This window comes from Parambassis ranga, chromosome 12, assembly GCF_900634625.1.
Source record: "Parambassis ranga chromosome 12, fParRan2.1, whole genome shotgun sequence".
In the NCBI taxonomy this organism is placed as follows: domain Eukaryota; kingdom Metazoa; phylum Chordata; class Actinopteri; family Ambassidae; genus Parambassis; species Parambassis ranga.
The window spans coordinates 8,720,265-8,743,438 of NC_041032.1; the positions used below are offsets into that span (position 1 = coordinate 8,720,265).

At 41.5% G+C, this 23,174-nt stretch overlaps 3 protein-coding genes across 4 annotated transcripts; all 3 read right to left on the minus strand.

The window, feature by feature from the left end:
- Positions 1-1,759: 1,759 nt before the first annotated feature.
- Positions 1,760-10,545, minus strand: osbp2a (oxysterol binding protein 2a). The gene is made up of 14 exons (XM_028417223.1): positions 10,385-10,545; positions 9,463-9,668; positions 5,889-6,139; positions 5,597-5,765; positions 5,060-5,180; positions 4,914-4,980; positions 4,679-4,816; positions 4,345-4,590; positions 4,124-4,244; positions 3,951-4,054; positions 3,705-3,800; positions 3,295-3,479; positions 2,955-3,175; positions 1,760-2,603 (listed from the first exon to the last, which is right to left on the minus strand). The coding sequence occupies exons 1-14, from the start codon at positions 10,543-10,545 to the stop codon at positions 2,461-2,463; spliced, it is 2,229 nt and encodes a 742-aa protein (XP_028273024.1). The 3' UTR covers positions 1,760-2,460.
- A 1,013-nt stretch (positions 10,546-11,558) lies between these two features.
- atp6v0a2a (ATPase H+ transporting V0 subunit a2a) lies at positions 11,559-19,203 on the minus strand. The gene is made up of 20 exons (XM_028417212.1): positions 18,685-19,203; positions 18,335-18,413; positions 18,017-18,114; positions 17,272-17,409; positions 16,804-16,901; positions 16,589-16,715; positions 16,408-16,490; positions 16,214-16,307; positions 15,933-16,145; positions 14,954-15,104; positions 14,726-14,865; positions 14,491-14,648; positions 14,319-14,409; positions 14,112-14,230; positions 13,610-13,820; positions 13,403-13,522; positions 13,206-13,322; positions 12,787-12,904; positions 12,526-12,697; positions 11,559-12,355 (listed from the first exon to the last, which is right to left on the minus strand). The coding sequence occupies exons 1-20, from the start codon at positions 18,793-18,795 to the stop codon at positions 12,253-12,255; spliced, it is 2,541 nt and encodes an 846-aa protein (XP_028273013.1). The 5' UTR covers positions 18,796-19,203; the 3' UTR covers positions 11,559-12,252.
- Positions 19,204-20,109: 906 nt separating this feature from the next.
- nfkbil1 (nuclear factor of kappa light polypeptide gene enhancer in B-cells inhibitor-like 1) lies at positions 20,110-22,309 on the minus strand. 2 transcript variants are annotated; one of them, XM_028417269.1, is made up of 5 exons: positions 22,220-22,308; positions 21,978-22,140; positions 21,768-21,880; positions 21,326-21,434; positions 20,110-21,239 (listed from the first exon to the last, which is right to left on the minus strand). In XM_028417269.1, the coding sequence occupies exons 1-5, from the start codon at positions 22,223-22,225 to the stop codon at positions 20,650-20,652; spliced, it is 981 nt and encodes a 326-aa protein (XP_028273070.1). In that variant the 5' UTR covers positions 22,226-22,308; the 3' UTR covers positions 20,110-20,649. The 2 variants fall into 2 exon arrangements, with proteins under 2 accessions (XP_028273070.1, XP_028273069.1); XM_028417268.1 differs by having other exon boundaries at positions 21,978-22,309.
- Between the last annotated feature and the right edge of the window lie 865 nt (positions 22,310-23,174).

Consider the following 23,174-nt stretch of genomic DNA (forward strand, 5'->3'; position numbering starts at 1 on the left):
TGTCCTTAGAGAGAGATGTATTGTTGGCCTTGAGGCATTGTTGCATCAGACACAGTTTTTCTTCTTTAACATTGTCAGATAAAACACTCAACAAAACATCATTTAGACAAAAAGAACTGCACACCGGCTGCTTTATGTTTTTATTTCGGCTCAAAAATGTAACATTTCTGAGGCAATTGGGCACAAAAGGTGAATTCACATAATAATAATAATAATAATAATTGAAACCTTTATTAGTCCCACAATGGGGAAATTGCTCAAGGCAGCCCAGCAAAGAGCGCCATACGCCAGTGAGTACACTGGAGGCTATGCAGGTAAAGTGTCTTGCCCAAGGACACACAACAGTGACTAGGGAGGAGTTGGGATCAAACCACCAACCACCAACCTTCCGGTTACGGGACAACCCTGCTATACCACTGCGCCACTGCTGCCCACAATCATGTTTCAGTAAGAATCCAGAAACAGTTTGCTAGGTGGACAGGCTTCTCACTACAGAAGTGCATGAGCACTCTAAAAACATGCATAGCTATATGTTGCTATGACAGTTATGTAGCATGTATTTTTAAGGTAAACACAACATTGTTCATCTTATTTGCATCACTGATATTATAAATCTATATTCATAATTTAATTTCCCCAACATCTTGTTCACTGGTACACTCTTGACTCCATTTAAGATTATGTATACACAAATAGAGATTAAGGATTGACCAAAATATGTGAAATAATATTTTCTTACAGTGATTCTAAATGAGGTGGTACTATTTCTATTATATTCTTGCTATTTACAAGCCAAAATCAACCAGGCAGTCACACATGTGCATCACGCCCTGTGTTAATACACAGTAAGCTATCAATGATCAGATAATTAGTTATAGAGTGTATATATTTACCACTAATGTACATAGGTGTCTGCTAACACACCCCTGGCCCTTGACTGATAAATCTTTAATTTTTTTTTAATATAACATCATCTCATTCATGTAATTACAACATGGGGATGTATAAACACCTCATCAGCCTGCGAGTGTTGTCTCTTTTCTCAAGTGTGCTTCAGCTTGTGTTATTGCTGAGTGCAATCATTTTTTTTAAGATGTCATTGATAGAGATGGTCAGCTGTTTTAACTAGAGGGAATGTGTTTGTTGCCACTTACCAATATGATAAACTATGACATTCTGAACAATTACAGGTAATTAAATGTTACATATAAGATTCCCCAAAAGAAAAAAATAGCCAGCCAGATTGATATAATCTATAGGAAATTTAAGGAGTTAATACTACATTACATAATTATGGCTAAAATTACCAACAAGCACCAATATAATCCCTTGCTGAATAAAATCCTGCAGGTTTACTTCAGTGAAACTAGCTATTTAAAGGACTTTTAGTCTCTGATGTGGGTCAAGCTCCACAACTGCTATTTACATTTCTCCTAATGTAGTGTCTTTAGTTAAGCTAGACTATCCTGTTAACCCTTTCCTGGCCCACAATTTGAACACTGTCTGTCAAAACTTTAGTAGTATGTAGCACTATTTGTTTATAGGGAACAAATACAGGCTATATTCATACTAATACATCTTAGTTTCAAAGGTGCATAGCATCATAACACAGTGTCACAGACATCAAGGTCAGTGACCCCTGTGATTTGTTATCCATGTTTAATTAACCACTGGTTGTGTAAATGCAGCATAAGCAAAGCATAGTCAGATGAAAATGTATTAGTGTGAATTTAGCCATGAATCAGGAAGGTATGGGAGAAAGTGGAGAAATGGTGATTACCTGAAAATTAGCTTGGTTTTCTCAGGCCCAATCTTCCAAAAGGATTATAATCTACATTGGTTTTCATGGCCCAGTGGCTGTACATTTCGAGGGAGGGGAAATAATAATAATTGGGACTCCTGTGAAATACAGTTTGTGCATTTTTTTAGAAATACAGTAATAAAAATACCCAATAATCTGGGAGATCAGTTTATGCAGTTCTGCTGACAAAGTCTTTGTAATATAGAAGAAGGCTGTGTCCCGCTACGGTGGTGTTAAACCCTGGCCAGAGCCAAGCGAAGTACAAGTTGTTCCAACACTGAGAGAACAAGACATTCAGCTTGTACCAAAAAACATCCACAGCATTCCTTGCCCCCAAGTTATACACACCGGATAAAGTGTGCTTCGGTGCAGAAATAATTTCTCTGTAAATCATATGTCTCTCTCTCAAACACACACACACACACAAACTCTATATAACTCTCTTCTGTATTGAAGCATACACGCAGTCTGAGGCCATGCATTCTGGAAACACTGCCGAACTAGAGCAGGATCATGCAAATGACAAAGTGGAAGCAAGTTTTGTGCTTTAAATTCCAGGAATGAACAGCCGGTCCAAACACTGACACACAAACAGCTATCCTTACATCAGGAGGAACCACTCAGCCTGTCTGATGTTCTGCTTTCAGGTAAGGTTCGTCCTAGAAAATCTCAGGACATTGGTTCCAGTCTTGTCTTTCTTTGGCCTCCCAGTAACCGCCTTTGTACATGTAGGTGGTTTCTCCTGTCCTCTCATCTGTCCGCTTCTCAAACCACAGTGGTTGGTAGCCCTCTATGTCTTGCCCTGATGACACAAAAACATGGTTTCAACTTGCATTTTGTTTCCGATTCCGATCAGAACAGGCAGAATAAGGTGACTAAATTTGACTAAAACACAGACTTGGGTTATGCAGTGCAAATGTGCCTCTTTAAATACAAACAACAACAGGTCATTTTTAAAACACTCAAGGGCCTAGAAGTATTCATTCTGTCTGAACAGGGCTGTAAACTACATAGTGATAGTTCTGGTTTTGCTGTTGTCCATAACCAAAGAAAGTCACGTCTGTACAAACTGCAATTTAACTAAAGTGGTACAGCTCATCCATGCCGAGGGTAGTGCGTGTGACACATCTCTCACCAGTCTCCTTGAACTCACCCTCCTCCAGGGCCTGATTAGCTTGTGCTTCTCGTCGCTTCCTCTCCAGTCTCTGACAATCCTCCAGCCGCTGCTTCTGGCTATTCGCCTCGTCCCACAGACCTGCCTCCATTAGACGCTGATCCGGCCGCAGACGACTGTCAGTGGGGGCAACACCCTCCTCTGGCTCATTCAAGGTCAGAGCCAGGGAGGAGAAAAAGTGCATGTTCTCTGCGTTATCTCTGCAAAGTAAAAAGCCAGAAAATACAACTCATTAGGACAAAAGGTGAGACAGAAAGGCAAGAGAAACAGGATCAGACAGATAACAAAGAGGTTGAATAACTCTTTATCATAAACATACGGGAGAGGATATTTCTTCCAGAGCAGTTTGGGCTGAAGAGTCTGATAAACTGTCTTTTGTTTGCCTTCAGAGCCTCCACAACCCTGGCTGCTGTCCACTATTTTACTACTTTCCATCTTGTCGTCCCAGGTTCCTGACAGAATGTAATGGGCTGTGCCCTCTCTGTCCTCTACCACCCCTGTCACCTACAGACACCAAAGACAGTGACACACAGGAAGAGATCAGTTACATGCTGACTGGTTTATTCACAGCTGGTAAAGTGTTCATTCAAATCTGCTAAAAATTAATGTTATGAATACAAGAAGACCTTTATCCCCTCAGTGTAAAACCTTGTAAATAGGAAACAAGAAAACTAATAAAGAAACCACTAAAGTTATCTGTTGCAGAATAAAAAGTTAAATCAGACTCACTTTACGGGGGACTTCTCTGGAGAAGTAGCTGTAGGGGGAGAATTTGAGACGACAGGTATCCTTGGTAGTGGTGTTTACAATGTCAATGTCCCCAGACTGCCAAGAGAAACAGACAGGAAGTCATCCAGAGAAACAGATGTGATCTTCCTGAATAGCAATTTCTGTTTTATAGATGGTCCTACTTTGCAAATCTAAACCATGCTCATATTAATTGTTTTATAATCTACAAACACAACAGGGACAAACCTGGTCTATCCAAAGCTTCCCGACGATAATGTTGTGCACTGTTGACGTCACTTTGCTCCACACATAGTGGTTTCCGCTGGAGTGGAACTGCAGGTGAATGTTTCCTGTGTAATACATACTGACTGTCAGCTTCAACTGCACAAGGCACATTCCACACACTCATTGTTTCTTACCTAATGGCATGACGGAAATATATTTCCCACGGAACTTGCTATCTATAGTAATATGTTGCCATAGGGTCCATCCTCGCTGTGAGGTCACGTGGTGGGCAGCAGCTGGTGGATGATGACTGACCTGAAAATGAATGGTATCAGCTAGTACGAGCTGGGACTATATGGACAAACTGGATAAATAAATGTTAAAAATAGGTACAGTAAATAAGATTCTGTTTTACCTGCTCAGAGATGGAGCGATAACCATACTCATCCAGACGGTCCAACTCATAAGTCTCCCCTAGAAGAGGGTTGAAGGGCTTGGCCGTACGATGGACAGTGGTAGAGTAGGAAGAGACAGAGAAGGCAGCCACAAGGCACATCTGCTCCAGGGTTGAATCGCAGCGGGCTGCCCGGTCCAGAAGCTCGCTGTACTCCAGATCCTCCGTCAGACGCTGCAGCATCGACAATGGCTCATTGAAGTTTACCTGCAGTCACACATATATGATTATAAAAAGACAATCCTGCTACTATGAGATAGTTTGTGGTGAGTACAAATACAAGACTTTTATTTACAGGCATAGGTATCTTGGACAGGTCTTTTCCAATACAGTTCTTCATGATGCTCCACAGGTTGAGGGAGTAATTTGGTTTGTCAGGAATACGACTGCGCCGTGTTCTTCGTAGCTGCATGTGGTTTGTGCTTGAGGTGTCCTGTATAAAAACACAACACAACATTTAGTTTATGCAGCACTGAAACACACAACAGAAAAGCTTATATAACTGGTATCAGGGTGCTTGTAGGACATACATTCTCATTGTGAGTCCAGTCATTGGGCACTCCTCCACTCATCATACTCTGATTACTCCCTGAGCGCCTGAGAAAAAGCAACATAGTTTAAATACAGTTCAAACTAATGGCACGGAAATTACTGTGTATAGAAATGTGTCCCTTACTTGTGCTGTATGTCGCTAGTAGTGGTCACAGTTATGAATGCAGGGTAATCCTCCATTGCATCAAAGAACTCCGCCTCGTCAGTCTCATCGCTTGCATCCCCCTCCTGAGACCGCTCCACCCCTACAGTGCAGCAACAGACATGGGGCAGGTTGGCTAAGACTTTTCAGTCTTTAAATATTACAGTGCTATTGTACATTACGTAGCTTGTATAATAAATAACAATCAGAACATATATTTTGACAAATGTGAAACCACAGAGGAGGAGGATATATATTGTAAGATATAACAAAGGCTTCAAAATAAAACATGATTATTGTGACTAATTTGTCATTTAGCCGTCATAGTTGATTGCATATTGTCAATTTGTATTGTTTAATGTCTTTATCATATAGATACATATTCTAAAATATCACATTTTTATGATAGAAATGCATGACTACTATTGGCCAGAAGAGGGCCTTATTGTTATTCTGTGAGCCTGTCACACACTGTAAGAAAGCCAGGACGTCTGAGAGACAGAAGGCGATCCATCTCACCTGTGTATGTGGTGGGATTTTCCCTCCAGGCTCTCTCTAGGCTGTTGTGCTGTTTGGCTAACTGTTCAATGGTTTCCTCCAGATGGTGACGCTGCTCTCTCTCATACTGCAGGGTCTTCTGCCACCTACGGTTGTGAGATTCTGCCACATCCAAAAAGTCACGACAAGCCTGAGGTGTGAAGATAACACAGGATAAGAGGATGCAGGCAGCACCCTTTAAACTACACTGGAAGAAAAATTACTTATTTACAGTGGCTACATACAAGCTGAGTCTTGACATGTGTGAACTCACATTGATCATAGCATTGGAGGTGATGCGGAAGAGCGTGGCTCGCTCATTAACAGCTTTCACTTTGTCTGTGCTGTCAGTGATTCCACGCAGTTCCTCGAGTTCGCTGAGGGAACGCTGCAGGGCGGCACCGTGCTTTCCTATCAGCTCATTACAGGTGCTCAGGTCATCTAGCTTGGTGGCCAGAGTCTTGAGCACCCCTTGGGTTAGGGCACGGTCCTCCTGAGGTACAGGGCCTTCATCTCCTGAGTCATCTTCACACAGAGACACAAAAACAAATTACACAAAGCTAATAATTTACCAAAGATGACAGGGTATCATTACATGCTATTCTGCAGGAACCATCTGTGCGTTTATTTGTGGATAAATTATATTCTGTGCACAGGGAGTTAATGTATGTCTCGTCAGCCAGACTGAGAAAGATATTTTAAATACTCTAAATTTAGGCTAAGAGGAGCTGCAAGAGTATTAGTGGGAAATGGATGGAGGGAGATAATAACGCTTCACACCCTGCTTCCCCACAACCCACAACCCTGCCTCTATAAGATCGAAAAGCTGTGAATGAACACTGTTGCCCTGGAAACGTAGGCCTGTGCAATCAGGAGGCAAGGCTATTTTTAGAAGAAGGGTAGAAAAAGAGATGACGCACTACCTTTTTTCTCCTCTCTCTCTCTCTCCCTCTCCCTCATCCCCTTGCTGGCATGAACTGAGCCATCAGTCTTGGGGATTTATTAGAGGTATACAAGTAGACAAGACTTATTACAACACAAGCCAAAGAATAATTACGACAGCAATAATTTTTTTTCCCATTTAAAATTTTCATTATTGCCTACAATATACAAAGTTAGACAAAATATTTTTTGTATGTAGTCTTGCATTTTAAAACCTCAGAAGACTTGCTGTCAGTTATAATAAGGCTTGAACAGATGCTTGTCCAAACAAGATATGGTTTTCTGTAGGGAAGCATTAGAGCGAACTGCGCTCTATCAAAGCCTCTTAGTAAAGCAATTTCCCCATTGTGGGACAAATGAAGGTTTTCTTAATCTTAATCTTGAAGGCAGTAAGAGCAGATCTACATTTATAGATAAATATATAATAAATAAATAATCCAGATTTAAACTGCCTCTATCCTATGTAATAAAACAACATTTCTCTGTGCAATATCTTCAAACTCACAAGCCTGTGGACTGAATGTAGGCCAATGTAGCATTGTCTATGAGTACCAACACATGGAGCCAACTTACTCCACTCTATTGAAGGGGGAAAAGAAATAAAAAACAATCAGGGCAAACTGGATTAACGGAGCCTCTAGAGGAGAAGATTAAAAAGCGAGAGGGTGAAAAATCCTTCAGGCATCTGTAATGGTTTCATGACCCACATATAGCAGGGAGGAAAAGATCTCACTTGACTTCTGGTGCTTAAGGTGTTATGGCACTTGATTATGAATCTGAGATCTGTAGCCATCTGCCATCCAACATGTTTATGTGGAAGTGCACAAGCATTAATGCTCGCCCATGGAATAATAATGAACATGCAGGGGCAAAGATGTGGTCTTGTTGATGCACTTATGTGTTATTTTTCATACAGGACATTGGAGAGTCTGAGACCGATCTGTGACTCATCGCTGAATCATAAAAACACACCCACAGGTAATAGAGGGCGCATTGATATGGACACAGTATGGGAAGAGAGTTAAAAATCAAGCTTCTGCAATACAGACAGAGCATTTCAAGTCTGACTGTGTGTAAAGCTTGTTGTTTTCTCCATGTAATCACCTATGTGGATTCATTCTCACGCTATGTTATACTGTCAACTAGTAATCAATAAATAGATGGAAGAACATACAAGAGAACTGTCTAACTTTACCTATTTTAGCCAATTAATTAGTCCTGCTACAAAACCCACAGGTCAAAGCTCATGCAGTGATCATCTATAATCACATTATACTCTTCACCAGGATCTGTTGTGTCTCTACTCACACATGTATGAAAACACAGCATGTCAAGATTTTTAAAACTGTGTGAAGTAGATATAAGTCATTCAGATTATAATTTATAATGAAAATAATACACAAAAGCACCAAAAACCTCCACTGACAGCCCTGTAAACATTTCTGAACTAAAATCATCATCATTAGACCATTTAAACTACCAACATATGGCCTCACATGACTAAATACTGTTAAATGTTTAGCTTCAATCCCTACCTGAATCTATACAGAAGAAACAGCATAATCACACATCCGCCATGATCAGCATATGTTAATATGGTTAAGTGACACAAAGCACTGATTTGCATCTTGCAGGTGCAAACGTTTACTCGTTTTACTTTACTACAGAAAGGAGCCTACAAGCACACACCACTTTGTGACGACTTTTTCTAGTAGCTGTATTAAATATGACAAAGAATACTCAGCTGCAAACAAGTAAGGCAAATATGTAGCAAAAATATAGACTAATGTTCTGCAGTGACCTGGAAAATACTGTGCCATTTTGACGGGAAAAATCAATATATTACTATTACAGATTCACCAAACTTAAAAAACTCCATTAAAAAAAATAAAAACCTGCAGCATATACAAAGGCACAGATGGATGCAAGTAAACAGACAAGCACACAAAATCTATCTCACCCTGATCCTGCTGCTAATAACATAATTAACAGGTTACTTACAAGGTGACACTCACTGAAAAGGCTGCACTCATTTCTCCCTATTGTCCACAGAGTGTATGGTGTAAAATATTTTCAATGAAAAATCCTCTCACCGTCCTGCTCTCTCTCTCTCTCTCTATTTCTTTACCCCTCCTGCTACCAGAACAGAAGGAGGAGTCTAAAGGAAGGTCATTTCATTCAGCACTCACTGTCGTCATACTGAAGGAGACAGGGAGGGAGGAAGGAGACAGGGAGGGAGGGAGGAAGGAGACAGGGAGGGAGGGAGGGAGGGAGGCGGCACATGCATGTATGTTTGTGCATATTTGTGAGAAAGAGAGAGAAAGGGGCAGCAGCCACCGCAGATCTGAGTTATTCTGTCTGAGTTATTGATTTGACATGATAAGCTTTGAGGGTATAAAGTGAGACAGCAGTGTCCTAGAAAATAAGAAAAATGTTCTCTTATAGTTTGTGGTCCAGAGTTAGAAAAAAGTGAGTATATTAAGAGAAATAGATGGCAATACATGTGATTTACTATGATATGAAAATTACATCTTTCGGCCTTTGATCATCCTTACCCCAAGAACCTACTGGATAACACTGCCATCTTGTGTCTTGTTTTTAACATAACACTGAAAGCTACAAAGAAATATATGTATTGAGGGAAGTGGGGCTTAGATGCAGGAGGGAGCATTCAGGTTACAGCTAAAATTAGCTTGGCTACTTCAGACCTTCTCGGGTGAACCATGTTGTTCCTCCGGAGTGCAAATTCTGGGACATTCTGCAGCCGTTTTCAAAGTCTGTCTTTAAGTACACCCCAGGAAATCAAAATGTGTGAGCAGTCACCATATAATCGCAAAGCTGACACTGCATCAGAGTATAGAGGCTAAAAGACGTGAATCACAGAGTGTCTAAAATGTCTCTCTCACCTGAGTGATGCATCAGGAGCGTAGCATTGGCCTTGGCCTGCTGCAGGGCTGACACCCATCCCCGACACTCTGCTTCAGAGGTGGCCTTCAGGTGGTAGCTCCGGCCTCCGTTGGTTAACACCAAGTGACAGGTGTCACCCACCTCGATGTGTGCTGTTGCTAAGGGTATAGTACCCCGGCAAGTGTGCGCCATTTCTGCCTGAGTCCTGAGGGAAAACAGCGAGATGTGAGTGCAACAAAAAAGATAAACCCTCTGTTCCCTGTGCAGATGTTTACAAAAAAGGAGAGCTCAAATTTAAATACAGTCATAGTCATTAACTGTTCAATCAAGCTGCAATGATGGACTATCTGTGGTCTTCAGCGAGACAGGCTATGTACAGGATGTAGTGCGGATTAAGAGTCTAAATGCACATGATGCCCTTTCATACAGATTCCATTCATAATGTTTCCTTAGTCTTTTATTTTATTTAGTGCATTATTTTTGCACATGACTTACAACATATACATCACACTTTTAGAAGCATTTGCAGGACAAGATCAATGACTGATGACACTGCTTTTTTCCCTGCATCTGCTATAATATTCATACAAATATTTATAATGTGCTCTAGAATGAGCTATACCATGATTTTGGCCAGTTAAATGAACAAATAAATTCACAAATAGCTATATTGATTTTAGATGATATTATCATGAAATCTGTTGTAATAATATGCTTGATAATAAACTTGTGTATGTTTTCCTCACAGGAAATCTTTTTTTTATCAATGACTCAGGTGAAGTACTACAGCTGATGTAAAAAGTTTCCCCTTTAAAATAACTCCCTGTTCACTGTCCAGCTCCTCCAACATGCTGCTGATAAATTAAATCAGGTTAACTTTAGTTTAAGCTGAATTTATCTGTAACCATTAGGTGTCGTTACCTGTAGTAGGAGAGCAGGCCGTTACTGAGGACGAACCAGCGCCGCTGGTAGCCCTTCAGATAGTTGGTCCATTTAAAGAGCCAGCCTTTGTGGGCATCCAGACACGGGAGGTGCATCCCGGGGAGAGTCGGGGACGGTAAACTCCTCACCAACTCGTTCATTTCCCCCCCTCTCTCTTGGTCGTTAACGGGATGGACGGAGGCAGCGGAGGTGCAGCTTCTGTGGAGTTGTTGCAGCCTGCCTGTTAACAGCTGGGCCAGTTGAGCTAGCAGCGCGCCGTACTGTACCCACCGCTAAAGCTACTGTTAGCTTGCAGCTGTTTGGTGAAGCTGTGCCCCCTCCCTCCTCTCCTCCACCCAGAGACACTAAAAAAACAAAAACAACAACAAAAAAAGACAACTGACGCTGATGTTGTAGCTAAGACGAAGCAACAAACCACATCACTGCGTGGAAGTATACACGGGACTGCATATTAACTGCGTGTAATGATAAAGAAGCCCGTGGAAGTGAGAGAGGGGAGATCATGATGACGTCCTTATCACAGGATTGTGGCATATGGGTGCAGGTCTGTGTGTGTGTGTGTGTGTGTGTCACATATGGTATTTACTGTGATTTTCAGCCGTGAAATAGAAAATCACAGTAATGAGACATGAAATTAAAATTGAATTTTAAAGTCATGATTTAGTTATTTCACTCAAGATGATCAATTTAGGCACACATTTAAGGCTACTGTCAGATGTTTTGGAATTAATAAAACATTTTAATTTGTCCCTTTATGCTTTTACTGTACAGTGTTGCATCTTTCGGCATCCAGCTGCACGGTGAGCTGCTCGCCTCCAGGGGGCACTGTTGCTTCTTTCAGATTGAATGTATTGTGCAAATTGACAGTAGGATGGTGCGTTTACTGCTCAATGATTCAATATTGACAGTAAAATATGTGCAGCTGCAAATTACGCTATATAATCCTAAGTAAGCTTATAAAACAGCAACAAATGTTTTACTTGCTTGCATTTCTTGAAATCTTTATTTAACACATCAAAATGGTAAAATATTAGACTCTTGTACAGACAATAATTTAAATAATAAATACCATGATTAATTATCATCAACAAATGCAATAAGCAGTATCATCAAAGAAAGACCTAATGCTTTTTTTAACTTTTTTTCTGGAGTATTTTCTGTTTTTTCTGTTCTGATTACAGGGGAGGTTAAATAAATGCATTAATAAGTAAATAAGCAAACAGCAAACAGTTGATTATTTCCATTTGGCATCATCACAGTCATTAGTGAAAACTTTTAAATTGTACAATCATTTCTGCAAAGTGCTTTGTGACAATATGCTTCACAAAAAAGGGGTCATAATGTTGTAATGTGTAATCTTTAGATTTTGATGCCTGCAGCTCTTTTCACGAACCCCATATCATCATCAGAAAGAAATCTCTATGGCATTACCTCTAGATGCTTGATATGGTTCTGATGGACATTTACATTGCACTGTATAACTGTTTATGATACTTCATGTTGGAAATAATACAAATCCAGTTTACACAGCACAATGCAAATTAAATATTTAACTTCACCCAACTGGTGTGACTAGTAGTGCGGAGCAATATCTCACCTACAAAAGGAAACATTTACCAGAAGAATTTTGAACCTCTGTATATTCAGAGGTTTGCTGGGTATAGTAGTAAGGCAGTCAGCACAGCCGATAACATTTAAAAATCGTCATGGTGAAAAAAGTTGCTACAAGAATGAGTTTTGATTCATCGTCTTGAATGTTTGCCGTCGTTATCACAGTGTGAATTGTTCCAGCTTCCTGCATCTTTCCTTCTAATTATATTCCGCTCACGTCCACTTCTGCAGAGTTTTTAAAGCAAGCCGTCTTGCTCAAAAACGGAGGGCAGAAGGGAGAAGTCGAAGGGCACAAATTTGACACCAGCACCATGGTAGAATTTGTTCTGAAACTCCACCCTGTAAATGAACACAGGAGAAGTTCGATGAAGTATAATGCCAACAGGAAACTGAAAAGAATCACTTCATATTTCTCATGTCAGACTTAAAACCTAAAATATTTCAATAACTGCTGGTCCTATTCACTACCAGATCAGTTCGCACGGTGAAATCAGCAGCGATTCTCTCACCAGTGAAGTCGGAGAGCATGGAGGAACGCTGATAAGCCTTCCATGACTAGTAAGATGGATACGGTGAGCATGGCGAAGAGGCCGAACACTGGCACCAAAAACACTACCCCTACTTTTGTGGTGATCCTGAGACCCAGGCGCATCACCATGGTCCACAACACTTCTGACAGCTCTGGAAGAAATACAAACCAAAGACACTCACAAAGAGGGTGTATCGAATGTGTATCAAATTCAGCTCTAGTTAATCCTGAATGGACTTACGGGCATGAGCCAAGCTGAGCGCCCAGAGACGCAGATAGGATGCAGTGTTGGAAATGCAGCCCAGGCAGTACTCTATGGTGTGAATGGACTGGTGCAGGAGCACATCCGCAAAGTCAAACTGCAGAACAAGCAAAATAAGGTGTAAGGTGCAACACTTACTCATTGTACACATGAGTACATCTAGAGTTTGATGGGAATATGTGTCAGTGTATTTCTGGCACATCAAACGCACAATGTACTGCTCAAAATACCACATAGACACCACATTCATTCTGTCTGCTTTCATCCCTGTTTTATGTGCCTGTGGCTATAAATGTAAACTACATGTTGCAGAAGAGGGTTGTGCCCTTTCTACATACATTTACCATAAATATCAAGACCTGGTGGGTGTGAAGATACAAAAGGTAAAAAAAAATCACCTCTTTAGGGGGAATTTCTCTGTTTGTCATGTCATCGAGTCCCTCCTCTTCATCTTCTTCATAGGACGGTACTGTGGAATTGTCATCCTCACTTACACGCCTCACCCTCTCATAACCCTATAATGAAGCAACAAAAAATTATTTACATGAGTTGAAGACTAAAGTATTACTGTGCTGAATATTTTGCCTGGACTTACTCTGCGCCTGCGGAGGCCTTTTCCTCCCCGGTACAGCCAGTACAAGTAAAGAGGTTTCCCCAACAGCAGCACAGGTACTGACAGCAGTGCTATCACAACCAGGAAAATCTGCAGCCCAGTCTGTGAAATTAAGTCAACAAGCTTTAACACATACTTATCAAGGATCAATTGATGAGCATATACAGAATCCAGATGATAAACACATACCTGCCCTGGGTAGAGAGGAGTGATATCCTTCCCCTGCATGACAAACATGTTGATGAAGTGGATGAGGATGCTGGGAGCCTGGCTAGAGTCACGAGCACCAAACGCCAACCACTTGTATAAAATCATGAAGACCAGGTAGCCAAAGAGACAAAGCAGGAAGAGCAGCTCAGGAAGGAACAGCAGGTAGACATTAAACTTCTGCCGGAAGTGCCTGAAGGGACAGACAGGCAGTAATAATGGAAAATGAATAGAAGTGCTGCTTGTGACAGTGGGACAGGCATAAGACCAGATTAGCACAGTCATTGGAGCTATTTTTCACAATAAGATCACCGATGATGGTTATTCTGTGTGTAGCAGTTGTTGATAAATCCAGTCGCCAAGCCCATGACTCTGATCTATCCATCCATAATCCCTCTTAAATTTAACCACAAATTGATGCTTGCCACTAATGGATGCAGGGGCTGTGGCAACATGAGCAGATGTTATGTCCTGGGTCACTTACAAGTGGTTAAAGATGCTCAGCACCACTCCGAAGCTCATGTGAATGACCCCGATGACCACTGACATCTTCATCTTGTAAGAGTTGAGGAAGGACAGCCGGTTCACTGCCATGTTCCAGATCTGGTGGAGAGAGTAACTCAGTGAAAAACAACACCAGAATGAGATGCTTGTATTGTTTTATGGTCGCACTGTGAGTGCATTTACTCACAGGATCGATGCCAAATGGGTACGGTCCGCTGAAAACACCGCTGACGTTTGGATCTAATGTTAGCAGAGCATTTGTTTGGAGTGTTTTGTTTCTGTAATGTTAAGACCACCTGTTAACACCCCAATTGAAGTGATACAACAATAAACAAAAACAATGTGCGCTGATAACTCACGTCCACCGCTGATTTGTGAACATCGCCTTGACGCTCCAGCCTGAGCCAAATATATTAAGAGACTTGGAAAAGCAGTCGTTGTAAATGAGTCCAGTGTAGACAGAAAAAATCCCCATCATCAGGATGATGTAACGTCCATGGAAAAACGTCATCCATATCTGAGACAAACACTGCTAGATAAATTCACAATGATAATTAATGCTGTGCATTATGTATGAGTGAAACTCATTCTCACCTCATTACTGGAACGCTTCTTCTTGTGCTTTTTCTCCGTCAGCACCATCCACAAGGCAAAGAGACTCATCACCATGCCGTGGCCGAGGTCGCCGAACATCACAGCGAACAGAAAGGGGAAAGTGATGATGGTGTAGGGAGCTGCCAAACAGGAAGAAAAAACACATTTATTCTGAACTTCTTACACATAAAAATGTCTTATCACAAAAAAAACAGGAGGAGTTCTTACCTGGGCTTACCTCACGATAGTCCCCCACTCCATACGCCTCCACGATGCTCTGAAAACCAGCTGTGAACTTGTTGGTTCTTAATAGCGTAGGTGGGGTGTCAGTACTTGGGATGCGGTTCACGAAGGATGGTACAGTGGCATCTCCTTTTCTCTGATTACATACAGCACATGTAAGATTTCCAGTGAATCAATCAACCAGGAAATGACTATTCTCTTATCTCTAACTATAAATTAGTGACAGAAAATTGGCAATTTGTTAAATTCTAATCACAAACAGCATTAGCTGCAATATTCAATAAACTTTTCAGATTCAGACATGCAGTATCAGGCTGCACCTGCAACCACAAGCATTTTCAATTTTTTTCCACTGTTCAAGTGCAAAAAAAACTGCACAGTCTGTGGTGGTATAATCATTTTTGCCTTTTTAGGGCAGGTCACAGATGTCTAAATGGTGTTCATGAGGGTTTCTACTGTATTTAGCCGTTTTTATAACGCAGTCTGTAAGAGCCAATTAGTATGTTTGGATGATGTTTTATTTATCCAATGTTTGAGTTTATATGGCTTCTGGGTTTATTTTATCTGTACACGTATTTTTATTTAACTTACACTGCTGTGACAGCGTACATTTTTATTGGGGCATTGATATGACGTATTCTACAGGTTGTCACAATATATCGGGCAGTGTAAAGTGTACCTGCGCAGCAGAAAGTGTAGTGTGGAACACTATAAGTTTTGATCTTCACTTTGTGAAGCCCTGTTCGAAAGCCAATATAAGGAATATGTTTATGAACATTAAGATGGATAAAGAGACTCAGTTAGAAGGCACTGTTATTTAATCGTTTCCAAATAATCCTCATATGCACCTCTATTAAATTCAATACATGGGGATGAAGTGTTATTCAAAGTTAAGGTAAAACATGTAAAGCTGCAGTAAGAAGATCATCCTTTTTCAATAATCTACTCAGATCTTTGTACTCACCGAGCCTTCCTCGAGCGCCGCCCTCAGGTTTGCCAGGTCACTAACGGGACACCACACCTCAGCTATGAGACACTTGTTGGTGACATCAAAGCTGCAGAGATTGAGGATATGATAGATCGCCTTCATCTTTTTCACCTGCACCACCCAGGTGAAGGCCGTCTCCGAGGCCTTCTGCAGAACTTGCCTCAAGTAGTCCTCAGTGCGATGAAGCACCTGCAAGAAAACAACAGCTTGTAAGTACTGCTACGAATATGCAGTAAATAAAACACATGTATTTTTACATTATTAAGGTCTTGGATGCGTGTCCTTAAGCTGTCCAGCACATCTGCTCGCTCCTCGTCGTTCTCAGGGTGAGGATAGAGATGGCAGTGGTAGCTGAGGATGACAAAAACAAAACAAAGAAGCTGTGTATGTCGATGACAAAGAAGAACACATCAGTTATAGAAAGAAGAAGAAAAAGCAGAACTAGTCTTACCAATCGCAGATTTTTTGAACTTTCTGTCCAATCTGGTCTCCCCAGAAAGAGATAAGAAACACAACACTTTTGCTGATCTCACCCTGAAACCACACACAGTACACACAAGCATTAGATCTCTGCCATTTAGTGTGTTCTTACAACATTAAATATTATTTAAAAGCAATGCAATTCAACTCACAGTGTCAAGATCAGCAAGGCTCTCGTCCACTTCTGCATAGCTGAGGATGGTGTAACCTTTACACACCCTCCACAACATACGCTCAAAGGCCTCCACCTTCACCCGCTGGATAAGTCCCGACACAAACCTACAACCAGCAGAGATCAGATCAGGTTCATTTTTTAAAGGCAGTGGAACCTGCTATGTGGCTGTAAATGACACAGAATGCAGCTCACCCCAGCTTGGCACCAAGTCTCTGCATACCAGTACATCCTGTGACTGAGTCTGTCTCCATAGTGGGGAATTCTTCATACTGGGGACCAAGAGCCTCATGCTAATTATAAAAAGGGACACGTTTCATTTATAACAACTTACATTCAGTGGCCCGTGCATGGTTCTTGCACACAAAGCCAATGTGATGTTCACACATTGGACTGTGATATTTATACTTCGTAAGGCAGAAGTCGCACTCTGGATGACTCAGGTGCAGCTTGTAGCGGCTGCATTGTGACCGTGTCATTAATTAAAGTCAGCACTAGTTCCAGCTCTGCCATCGAGGGAAATAACACGCCAGCGACAAGAAAACAAGATGCTGCTGGCGAGGTGAGGGGGAGGCATCTCACTCGAGATGTAAAAAAAACAAAAAAACAAAAAGAGTGGGAAAATGTAGAACATGACAGACACAAAAAAAGAGCAACACTCACTCTGGAGCGGCTGTGTATGAAGGTCCGAGTGATCTTCAACATGTGTGTGTATTCAGTGAGCTCCAGGAGGTTTCTCTGAAGCTTGTCTTTGTTCTTTGCCACCTCGCTGAGCTCCATCTCTAGCCTCTGAAGCTGCTCCTGGACATCACAAAGAACACACGTTTAAGTCAGAATTACAATAACTACAGCCTCTCATTGACCGCCATCATGAACTGAGGAACAAAAATGGGGGGCCAAGACTTGCAGGGATTCTTGCTCCAGGGAGAGACTGGAGATTCCCAGTGAAGCCGGTAATTGGGTGCTAGAGACAGAGAGGGGTGCTACTGGCTTTAAAATGACATGTGTGCAGATGCAGCTCCAACTTGAGCTGTGCCACAAAAAGAAAGGATTGGATAATGAACGATAAATGGAGCGGTACAGATAAAGTGCAGGTCTGACAACATTAATTCACTGGATCGATTGTACTGCTCCTTTCTTCTTGCATTAGAGACAATTGCAAGCAGGATGTTGCAACAATGGGCTCATTCTCTGGTGCTGAGGTGACTCAGTCTGTAGTGCTGTTGGTGGGACAGTTTATATAAAATCATGTTATTGTTGAGCCAAATTCTGGTATGATGATGGAGAACTGTGCACTGCATAATCAAAACCAGGAGACTTTGGTGCATGTAAACAGTGAAATAAATAGAAATGGTAGATATATATATATATATATAGAATACAAAAAGGGTCTTTTTGCCACACTTACCATAATCTCAAGAACTTGTCTGGGTGGAGGAGCAAATGGACTCTCATCCTCCTCTGGAACAGCTATATTAGCCTTCTGGATCTCCCTCAGTAGGTAGCCTGTCCACAGAAACATGCAGATAGTTTGTGTGAAGCTAAAAAATGACACCTTGATCATCAGAGCAAACAGGCAAACCTAAATCACCGAGGGGACCGTAGGCCTATTAGAAAGCACAGTCAGCCATGAGTTGCTGACTTATACTAGCCCAATGATTAATTGGCCAGGTGTATTGCTGAAGCTTACACCCACAGAGAACCCTTCCAGCAGGTGCTCTCTTACCCAGAATTCTCTCCATCTCCTCGCATCTCTTGATTTCGCTGACGAAGCGGCGCTGGAATGAGCTGACACTTGGGTTAAGCTGAAACCAGGGGGAGGATGACAAGTCAGAAGGCTGGAGGTGCCTCAGTCAATACATGACAGACAGATAGATAGATAGATAGATAGATAGATAGATAGATAGATAGATAGATAGATGACCTCCACCCTATGATGCATGCATAATCAGACATAAAATGAGAGGCAGGATAGATTTCTGTTTATTTTGTTGGAGGAAAAATAATGCACACAATTAAACTGGTGATAAACTTGACAACAATGAGTGTTTGTGCATCCTCCGCCTCACTACTTACATCTCGAAACTCGACCAGTCCCAGCTCCCCGAGCGCACTGATGCAGTCATATTCAGAGCCGGACTGCAGAAACAATTGCGCCAAGCACATCTCCTCACTCCGAAACACCATCTTTATCTGCCACACAGACAGAGCTCCTCCGCCGCTGTGTAATCTGTCTGAAGCCTACTGGAATTGTACAACGAGCCGTTTACGGTACGAACGAAAATAGGACATCACAAAATTCAACGAAATCCGATCCCGTTAGCCAATTAACTTACCCCGAGGATTAATTATTGCCCATTAATAGTGACGAATTTCAAATCGGCATTTCATCCTGGACGCGTGTGTCGCACCGGCTTGTTCCCCCTCCAACACGCCCAGCGTCTATTGGATAAACGGGAAGAAAACAAAGACAGAAGCCTCCCTAATGCACGTTATTTTGCATCGAGCGATCCCGGAGAAAGGCGTCATCCTGTGGGCTCTTTACCTTGAACACCTGTCATTACGGCGCACAACAAAAACATACAGCGCGATAAGCATTCAACACTCGCTGCACAGAAACAAGCAACAGGCAAACTAAAAAAAAAAAAAACAATTTTCAACCCGCCATGTAGACGAATGGGATAAAGACAGGCTCGCACGTTAAAAATAAGCCACAGCCAGAAATAGGCTACGGCCTTTATTCGCTGTACGTCGGCCGGCAATTGACACAGATTGCGTCTCCGGGTTGCCAGATATGGTCGCATCCTGTGAAATAACCCGGTTTTGTTGATTTATGGCTAAAGGACAAGGGGGTGTTACTAGAAGCCTAAAACTGCACAAATACGGGTTTGATTTGTCAATAAACAACGGAATAGAACATGGCATATAACATCTGTCAATAAATGTCCTGTGTCAAAGTTTAACCAGGAACTTCAATTTCACTCACACCGTCAGCGCCATGTGGTTAAAACATATTTAGTTTTTTTAGGATAATAAACTTTATATTTCTACGTGATTATTCACTAAAATAGGTGAATTTGCAATTTTGATAAACTCAACCTGTGCCAGATTGGGGCTATAAACACATGCACCTTTTCACATTCTTAACCCTTTGAGGACGCAATCAACCATATATTATAATTATGCTGTAAACAATTCGTTTCACTTCTTTGTCTCCATTTATTTGGCAACACGTTTTTTCCCAGGAGGGGGAGGGGTTATTACACAAACCTGGCAACCTTCTTCTTCTGTTCCATCGCTAAAAACGGCCCGGCCACCAGCCTTTCTTTGTGTGTGAACCCTTTTCTTTCAGGAGTTTAGCGGTGATGGTGGTTTAGACGTCTATAGTACATTTCGTTTGTGATCAATGATTTTTCGCCATTTTTTAAATCGATCCCTGAAACACAGAAAACAGCACAATCATGCTCAAAACAGAAATATGAATCATGTTTTGAACACGGGACACTGTTTAATACAATTTTACACATTAATAAATCAATTATAGTAATGCAGAGTGTTCTATTGAGGACCAGGATACTGCACATTTAAACTTCAGCAAATCAGATCAAATATTCAGATTATATGACTTTGTTTTAGACAATGCTTTTTGTTTGTAAGTGGCTTGAATGTTTCCAACATGAGGAGCAGACAAGGTTTTTAATGTAAAAAAAATTAAAGATAAAATACAAAATCAGACTGTTTTATGGCTCTTGGTTACCTTGTGGGGCCCCTGAGTAATATCTATTTCTCATAATCTGTCCCCTTTGTCATTGCTTGAATAAATAAAGGTTATATCTGTCACATGAACAAAAGAAATCTGTGCATTCAGTAACCTCTGTTATTGTGTAATATTGGAACGATCACTACAGCTTTCTTATGGCCAGGTGTGTGTGTGTGTGTGTGTGTGTGTGTGTCTGTATGGTTTCAGAGTGATGTGAGAAACAAAGTGTTCATGAGCATGACTGATCCCCGAGATTTCCAGCAAAGCACTTGGCATCAGTTTTAAGTTTTCAGACTCTGAGCCAGTCTGTTGAGCTCCTGTGACAGAGCTGTGACTGTATCCAGGATCCACCGTTTGTCATTCTCTTCTAACCGAGCTTCACACCGTTGGGCAAATTTGTCAGGATGCCAGAGCGCTTGCTGCTTCAGGAGCATCTTACGAAACACCGGCACGTCCTTTCGGTCCACGCCGTGCAGCATCACGTCCACCATTTCCTGAACCGTTCCTCTCGGAGCCGGCCAGGGGATGTCATTGTAGCTTAGCTTTGAGTTTTCTGCTGAAGAGCTACTGTGAAAAGTAGCTGCACACCTCTCATCATACTGACGCTTCTTGCCACGTCGAGTCTCTTCCTCTTTACGTGCGGCTCGAGCCAGATACTCTTCATGCTCCTTCTGCAGTCTTTTATGAAGCTCTTTTTGACTTTGCTCTTCTTCTTCTCTCTCTTGTTTACTCTTCTTCTTTTTCCATCCAGAAGATGATGCTGCCAGCCTCTGAGCTTCAGCATGTTTCTTATTAAAGTATTCTCTCCTGATACGATCAGCCCAGTCCCCAAAGTCTTCCTCATCGTCATCAACAGGAAGAAAATCATCAGCTGTCAAACAAATACAGCAGTTTAATTAGAATTACTAAGAAGGTTAAAGATAAACACAACAGTTACAGAGTGGGTTTAAATGTTACCATCATAGGCTCCAAAGGTTTCACAGAACTCATCCTCGCATTCATCAAACAGCTTCTCCTGCCACTCCTTCTCAGGGTCTGTTTCAAGTCGACGGCTCATGTTTTCAGTCTGTGCAGAAATGTAAGGAAATTGAATGTGTAGAATGAAAACTGGAGATGGATACGTTAACAGGGGATCTGAGTGCTCTGCTGTCACCTTGTCTCTGTTAAAATAATGTTTTGTAATAATTAAAGTGTATATAACAATGGCAGACAGATCTGTGTCTACAGAAAATAGTCTTAACAGTTTATGCTTGAGAAATGAAAGAAACAACTAAGCAACTGTTTCCAATAAGTTTCTGATCATCACGTACAGGATCAGAAGCGGTAAATATGGGGCATTTTAGGACTTTTGTTTTTGCCATTTTCTTGCATGTGACTACAAGTCTGAACCTCATGGTACCTCAGATGGTTTCATCCAGTTGAGCAGGTCTTGAGGTGTCACTCCAGCATTGTTTGATGAATTCAAAGCTTCTGGGCAGCTCTTTGTAAGAGGCACAACCAGATCATCATATTCTGTAATAGCCCAAAACAAAACAAAACAAAACAAATCACACGAGTACAAATTAATGGAAGTTAGTAATATCAACGGTTACGTTCACGCCGTCCTCACCTGTTTTCCCGTGTTTCAGAGCCCTGTTGGCTGCAACATGGAGCGCTGTGTCACCTTTACGGTCCTTCAGGAGAACATCGGCTCCGTGTTTCAGCAGCAGCCGCACCACAGCGTCGTCTCCCTGGGAGCAGGCGAGGTGCAGCGGGCTCCTCTGCCTCTTGCCCTGCGAGAAGTTTATATCCAGATCTCGGTGCTTCCGCAGATACGACTTAAGCTTCAATAAACTACCCTCCTCGACGTACTTCCATACCCGCCTCTCTTTGTGGGACAGCATCAAGAATGATAAAAGTCGATGCTAATTTTTCGCTGCTAAGGCAGACGGAAGCTAATATGGTCCGTCTTCTTAATGCGTCCGGAGTTCGAAACTTCACGGACACGCAAGTTCCGGAGACGGACGATTTCCGGTATTACCACCAGGTGTCAGCATCTCCCCTAAAGATACTAACTGTGCGCAGCCGACTGAAATGACTGAAAGTCTACAGTAACGTGTATTCCTGCCATTTACTGTTATTTTTAATAAATAAATACTATATTGTTAATAAATAGTTTTTGCATGGATGTGACACTTTCAGACGCCACCTTAAAGATGAAAACATACTCAATTATTGCTCAGGGTCATTTGTTTTTATTGCAAAGTGCCAAACTTTATAGGAAATTTCTCAACATTCATCCCTGCTGGTTGTGTCTGTGCCTCTGCTTCCTTTCAACACACCACCTGTCCAGAAGATGTAAAGATGTTATCTGTATTTGTGTGTGTGTGCAGGCAACTGTAACAGTAACAGTGATTAATAGCCATCCTCATTAAATATTATTTAAAAATGAAAAATGATCTTGATCATCATTCTGAAGTTTGACTTGTTTGACTACACATTGATGTGTGTTATGACTGAAACCTGGTGCAGCAAAGCAACTGTTGTCAGAAAGCAGTCTACCTTTAGACAAGAGCTTGAAGAGTGAACAATTATTTAAAAGCCCCAGGCCGGATTACAGGGAGTTCATTTTATCTTTTTCTTTTTTTTTTCCACACCTGCCTGACAATTAAATGCCAAGTGAAACAGCATACTTTTCTGTATATCCATAAACTATAAATATGGGCAACAGAACAAGTTTTTATTCTGGAAGAGTATTCTTTATGTATTCAAACATGTCCACATATTATATTCCACTTACCAAATGCCTAACTTTAAAGTTAAGTCT